The sequence below is a fragment of the Cornus florida genome, unplaced genomic scaffold (genome assembly GCF_030987335.1).
Source record: "Cornus florida cultivar Cherokee Brave unplaced genomic scaffold, ASM3098733v1 CherokeeBrave_3.0.0_Hap2_Chr07, whole genome shotgun sequence".
NCBI classification, from domain to species: domain Eukaryota; kingdom Viridiplantae; phylum Streptophyta; class Magnoliopsida; order Cornales; family Cornaceae; genus Cornus; species Cornus florida.
Genome location: NW_026775577.1, coordinates 47,531,899 through 47,539,087, shown reverse-complemented (window position 1 = coordinate 47,539,087; position 7,189 = coordinate 47,531,899). Strand labels below are relative to the sequence as shown.

The 7,189-nt window shown below is 33.2% G+C and overlaps 1 protein-coding gene across 2 annotated transcripts; it reads right to left on the bottom strand.

The window, feature by feature from the left end:
- Positions 1-980: 980 nt before the first annotated feature.
- On the bottom strand, positions 981-6,729 carry LOC132267154 (protein DETOXIFICATION 27-like). Of its 2 annotated transcripts, XM_059768230.1 has the most exons (8): positions 6,350-6,729; positions 5,703-6,244; positions 5,243-5,329; positions 5,028-5,084; positions 2,952-3,190; positions 2,455-2,573; positions 1,450-1,539; positions 985-1,331 (listed from the first exon to the last, which is right to left on the bottom strand). In XM_059768230.1, exons 1-8 carry the CDS (start codon positions 6,632-6,634, stop codon positions 1,266-1,268), a joined length of 1,485 nt encoding a protein of 494 aa, XP_059624213.1. In that variant the 5' UTR covers positions 6,635-6,729; the 3' UTR covers positions 985-1,265. The 2 variants fall into 2 exon arrangements, with proteins under 2 accessions (XP_059624214.1, XP_059624213.1); XM_059768231.1 differs by lacking the exon at positions 1,450-1,539 and having other exon boundaries at positions 981-1,331.
- Between the last annotated feature and the right edge of the window lie 460 nt (positions 6,730-7,189).

Sequence of the window (7,189 nt, the reverse complement as noted above, 5' to 3'; positions counted from 1 at the left end):
CTAAAACAGATAAATACGAATATAAAATAGGCACAAGAACAAGCTTCCCAATTCCCGGGTTGCCTGAAAATAAGATGAATTGATGCTCATCGCGACCAATAACGCAGCCTTCAGATTTTCTGAACAAGGACCTTCTCTTCAAAAAAATTCGTCTTTATATGTCTAATGTCTTGGTTGCCTTGTTTCTCGGTTTCCATTTCCTTTGGAGTTCAGTTTGGATGTTTGAGAAGAGAGTTATCGGTTTACCTTTATAGAGACATATTTCAGAATCTGTATATATATATTAGTTTTGGGAACAACCTTAATTTTGGTTTTGGGGGAAATTTCAAATTGAAAATCAAATACAAATAGAAAACCAAATATAGGTATAAGGTATTGACAAGTATGTACAAATCGAGTATAAAAAATTATTTACATAGAAAGGATATAAGACAAACTATAGTAAGTATTCTATTTTATTACTTTTGTCACACCAATCAAATTATCCCTCATTGAACAGTTTTAAGTGAGAGGCCAATGGAGAGGATTTCTATCCGCCTCATATATTTGGGGAACCAGTGAATGCCTCAAAGATTTGGACGATTCGTAACAGCCATCGTGATGAGACAGACCAACTTAATAGGAATCCTAGGTGGAGGGCTCTAGTTGTCCACCATGTTCGGAACATAAGATTGAACCATTCCACCTTATATGATAAGATGGAACATGAGACTCTTGCTAAATTGATGTAACGCGCAGATGGCCTGACCTTAGGAAAATGACACATGGAAAGTGATACTTGCTATAATGATATAATGTTCGTCCATCTGTTTTATTGGGAAAAGATGATTGTAAAATAAATAAATATCATAGATTAAACATTTTTTTTGAATTTACTGCTTAACCCAATTAGTTAAAATCCCGAGTGGCATAACAATGAATGGATCGATTTGATTTAATCACAAAAAAGTCAAAACGAACAAAGTGAGAACGCAAAAATAAAAAAATAAAATCTCAAACTAGTTAAAATTGGAATGAGAGCTTACTTAAAGTGTAACAACGACACCAATTAAAAACTCGCCCTTACGCCCCTGCCCTTGTAGTAATATATATATATATATACACACACACACATCACCATCATCTTTATATGCAGTACATATACATAGTTAATTGTGGCAAATATTATTAAAATATTATTTGATCAAAGTCGTGGTTTTCATAAGAACCATGAAGAAACCAAACAATTCACTCAGATATAGATGAAACTCTGCTTGAACCCATCATCAGCATTCTGAGTTTCGTGAATTCATGCCTCCCCATTTCTCTACATGCCTGATTGCCTTGGCTGCCTGCAAATTTTATTGAATAACAATCAAATTAAACCACTTTAATCACAATAAAAAAATAAAAATAAAAATAAAAATAAAAATAATCTCCCAAACAGATACTAAGATTTTTAATTATTACCTCTTTTTCCCAATCGCATCTAAATGTCATGATGATCAATATCATAGTTTGAATTGCAGTGCCACCAAAAATCATTCCAGCCCATATACCCTGATGATGATAATTAATTTCATATCCAATGCTAGAAAATAAATAAGAATTAATTAAAATTGTTGAATATATAGATTGTTACAATGGGTATGAGAAATGTAATAAATAGTGCTTTTTTATTTTGAAATATATTTAGTTCCCTTCTTTTGGAAAACAAGTCATCACTTTTTAAATAATTAAGAAATGAAAATGGAAATGACAATTGTATTAATACTTGTACTTTTACACTACACTTGCTCTTCTGTTTTTTTTTTCTAATAAAAATAAATAAATTAAAGAAGAAGAGAGAGAGCATACAGTTGTCCTTCAAAAATAAATTTCGGACTCCAAAATTATTACATATTGAGCAAAACTTTTTCACTTCATTTTTTAAGGATTAGTACTATATAATTTTTTTTAATTAAAAATCCAAATAGAGTGTAAGACAGTAAAAATAACGTTCATATATCACATACCATTAATAAAAAATAAAAAGAAAGAAAGATAATTTTAGAGAAATTTTACCCCTAATACTACAATGCATGTGCCTGCATGCATGACATATATAGTTGTGCATGCATGTGATTGTTAGACCGATACATATTCCAACTTTTTTATATACAACACACAAGCAATAATCTTTATATAGTACACCATAATATATATATATATATATATATATATATATATATATATATATAGTATTTTTGAGATGCTAGGACTGAAACCAAACGTACCCATTACAAATTCAACATTTTAAGTTTACCTATTCTCAAACAATTAAATCATGCAAATATTCCAGCATTTCAGTATTTGTATTTTCCATTATGTGACGTAGAAGTAATGAAATTTTAAGATGTGATAATTGATTGACAATACATAATAATATATATACACATATATACATAATATATGCATTAATTTTATCATACATACCATAACTCCTTGGTGGAAAACCCATCCCATTACAAATCCAAGTGGGACTCCGATCACATAGTAGCAACCAATGTTAACGTAAGCCACATATGACTGCCATCCCGATCCAACAGCTACCCCTGTTAATATATATTGGCAACAATTATAATTATGTTGTTAGCATATTTAAGGTGGTGTTGGATCAAACTAAAAATTAAGTACTGAAAATCTTAAGAATTGAATTTTTAGTGTTAAACTTTAAGTGATAATTGTATACTGAGAATTTTTTTATGTTTTGTTGGATTTTAAGTGAAGTCATTGTCACTTAAAAAAATTTAGCTCATTTCAGTGACATTAAAATTAAAATTTGTTAAATGCACTTAATTGAATAATTACTTAATCTTTTCATAATAAAGTGTTAAATTGAGTTATCAAACAGCACTTAAATACTATAAAACAGCAAAGTGTGTGTGTGTGTGTATATATATAAACATATAGGAGTTAATATTAATAATTACCGGATAGAACTGGTTGGACACTGTTGAGGAGAATGGTAAACTCTAAGAGGAGTGACAGTTTGTGTACTGCTTCCAGAACAGGTTTCCGGGAAGAGAATAGCAAGGCAACTTCATTGTGGAATATCATAATCAGCAGCGAAGAGAAGACACCGATCACCACAGATGTCACCACTGAAACTGTTGTAGCAAACTCGGCAGCTTTTCCATTTCCTGCTCCAAGCTCGTTTGCAACTCTAACTCTATTTCATTATATATATATATATATATATATATATATATATATATATATATATATCATCAGTACACATATAATCTGATGGCATCTTAATTAAATCTTATCATCATGATATCGAGTTTATATATATTTATTTGCGCTGAAAAAGAAAATGAATATACCCTCAACATTTGTAAATAGAATGAACAAACTTCAATTGATAGAATCTTTTTCGCTTTTCAGTTGTAAGGAGACTAAAGCAAGTTTAATGGTTCAAAAATTATATAAGGTGAACACAAGCAAAGAGAGGGAAGATGCAGTTAATTTGAAATGCATATTAATGTAGGCATTGTTTCTCAATGGACCAAACCGCTTGGGCCAAATCGGTCCTAGCCGACAAGACCCTGCAGTTTGGTGGGTTCCACATTTTTTTGTGAGGCCCACTGTGATGGTGACCTTTTCAGCACAAGAATTTACCTTCTCAAATTCATTACGATCAATTTCAGATCGCTTGAATCCTTCAAATGTAATACGGCCCCTTAGATGATGAGATTCACTAAGAGTACATATATATATATATATGATACTGGCTTGGAACTATTTTGCCTTTTGATCATCCAATCATGCTAATTATTTCCAAAAATAAAAGACAAATAAGTTCTAGTTTTATCTTTGAAAAAAATTTCCATTTAAATTCTAAATCACTAAAATTTTCATTTATACCAATGAAAAATAGAAGTAAATTTTTATAATTCATATTTTTATATATATTTCTAAAGTAAGACTTAGTGGTCTTAAAGATTTTTAATGGAGTAGGACATTGTGGTAATTTTCTCTTATTATTTTTAAGTAAAAACCGTGGTGTCAAAGATGCCCAAGTGATGAAAACTTCCTTAAATTTTAATATGTTATGATAGTGACTTCCAATAGTGACAAGATGCCCCGAGTGCTATTAATTATTGATGGACAGTGTTCTAATCTCATTCTATGAATGCAGCGAGTCACAAGGAGACACAAAAAAAACACATGAATCATTTCTAAATAAAGATGCTTAATGACAATCCAAGATTAGTGGTAGGAATATTGTTCACATTATCAATACAGTAAATTTTATAGATAAAAAGGAATGAACTCTTTGCATTAACAATACAATCGCAATTGTCTATCTATTAGTATTCGTTGGTTTCACACTCAAAGGAAGATCGGATGAGTAACCTAATATATATATATATATAGGAAGATATTTTTATAGCAAATGGACAAAAAGGATAGAAGAAAAGTTTGCTTTGCTACCTGCTCTCTGATGGAGATCCTGAGCCGAGTGGTCTATGCACTTACTATAGGCACAGACGCAGAGGATGATTTAAGAAGTTTTATTTTATATTTGACTTTCCTTATTTATTTAGGGTTTATGTTCCCCAATTTTTATATTTGACTTTCTTCAATTGTTTAGGGTCTTTTCTTCTTCTCCTCCCTTGTTCTCTATTCTTTTTTCCCTACATGACTTTGTCACTGATTTCAGTTATCATCCTTATTTCTTGTCTTTATTTTAACAAACTTTAACCATTATTATTTACCCAAAAACAAAAAAGTAGATTTCATGAAGAGGATCGTATAACATTTGTTGAATGAGTTTGAATAGCTCTAACAGTTCAAAACAATCATAAAAAGTAATAATATATTGTGATAGATGGTGATATAGAGTCCAAAAACTATGTCCACCACAACAGATTGGGGCCACAACTACAAGAGTTTTGTGATATTTTTAATTGTGAAACAAACCATCACCAATGGTTTCAGTTCAAGAAAACAAAGGCCACAAAACAGAAAACATAAATGAAGTGACTCAAATGAAGTCTTACCCAGCTCCAGCAAAGAACCCAAGAGGAATCATCATCTCCCACCCATTAATGGTCATACTGCAACAAGAGAAACATATAAATTAATGTACATATAAATAACTCAAAATCATACCACATGAATATTGTAATACTTTGCATGTAGGCATTGCAAACCATGGCAATGGTTAGTATTAACAGTAGTGATGATAATAACAATGTAAAAAAGGGTTGCTTACCATATAGTTAAAGCATCCGGTACAATTTTCGCGTTCGTTAGGTTTCCATTCATCAATATCAGCATTCTGTAATACCAATTCTCCAAACTGTTTCAATACACATATATATATAAGAAGCAAACAAATTAACATTGTACTTGCAATAAGATTTAGAAATAAATATAAATTTCAAACAGCATCAATCCTCAATGGTGTAACAACATATATATCCCTACTGTCTCACACTGGCAACTCGTCTGATAAGGCTTTTGGAATACTCCACTTAGGTCACTAGTTCGATTTTCTCATAAGGTAAGGCCTTGACTTAAATGATGCACGTGGTTTGCAAATGTTTACTACGTGTATCCGGAGTATGAAAACAATCCAATAGTCCAAAGTGACTAACGGGTGAGTAGATTCTATGTTTTATATATGTGCGTGTGTGTGGATGCTATGGAGAAAGAGGCAAAGAGAGAGGTACCAAAGCATGACCCCAGAAGCAGCAGAGAGTTTCACAAACTCCCAAAGACCTGAAAAGGCTTCAATGGAGAAACCAGTCCAAGTCTGAGGACATCCACCGCAAACAGTATAACCAAACAGCCCCAAAACCAAAACCCACCAAGAGAGACACAAAGTAAGAGCAGCCCCAAACACTCCAAGCTTAAGCCTATGCACAAACAACCAACTCACAACCACATGCTCCACCAGAGCCACCAGCGACACCCACGCAATCGCACCGGTCTTCAGCTGACTCTGCAAGAACCTCTGCAGAGGGAACTGAAAGGCAAAGCTAAAGTGAATAGGAATCATCCACAAGGCCACAGTAGAAGATAGCTCCGCCACATCTGGAGGCTGACCCAATAACTTCAAGATTGGGGAAGCGAATACATACATAGGCAAAAGCAACACACAACACCCAGATAAAACTATCCAAGAGCGCTGCATGTACACACCCAACATGTAGTACTTTTTGGCCCCAAAAGCTTGTCCACATATAGTTTCAAGAGCACTTGCCATTCCCAACTGATATATATACATACAAGACATAATTATATATATAAGACAGAGAGAGAGCATTCGTTAGATAATAGAGAATTGATGTGGTTATAGAGAGAGAGTGGGGGGTACCATGAGACCGAGGTTGAAAGCAATAATGACATTAGTGGCAATGGACACAGCAGCAAACTCAAGGTCACCAAGGTGGCCAGCAAAAGCTTGGGTGATGGTGAACATGGAGAAGGTGGCGATGCGGCTGAAGATTGAAGGGCCCACAATGTGCCAGAGCTTCTTTGATTCATTCCAGACCCTCTCTGAAAGAGCTAATTGACCTTCTTCGTCTTCAAATGCCACAGCTGAGGATGTGTAGCCGAGCAAGGGTGCTTTCCGTTCCTCTACCGTGGCATTAATTTCCATTTTTTATTTTGGGTGGCTCTCTCTCTCTCTCTGTGTGGAAGAGATAGAGGAGGAGAGGAGATAAAGACTAAATTATAGTCAAGAAGTTAATTGCAATTTCCATTGTTATGTGACATATATACATGCATATGGAATATATGTGGCCTATGCACTTCAGATATATTTTTAAGGGTATTAAGGTCATTTTAGATGTGAAAACTTGCTTACATCAGCACTTTCTGTTGTTACCGATCTGTATTCTCTTATCAATATACAAACTACAAGATGGACAAAGAAGTAATCCACTGGCCTAAAAATGGAGTATCATTCATGTAAATTAAGCTGCACTTTTTATTACGATTATTTCCAAAATCTACTACCCTTTGCATCATCAAAGCAAAGGAGCCCATAATGAACAGCAATCAGAAGAATCCATAATGAGTTTCCATAATAACTTAACAGTTGAACATAAAGCATTTACAAGAATTCATATTTTAGATACCACTTCTTTAGATTATGCAAACAGTAGCATGCTTGCAAAAAACATATTTTAGCAATGCTATCGGGTTGTAATTT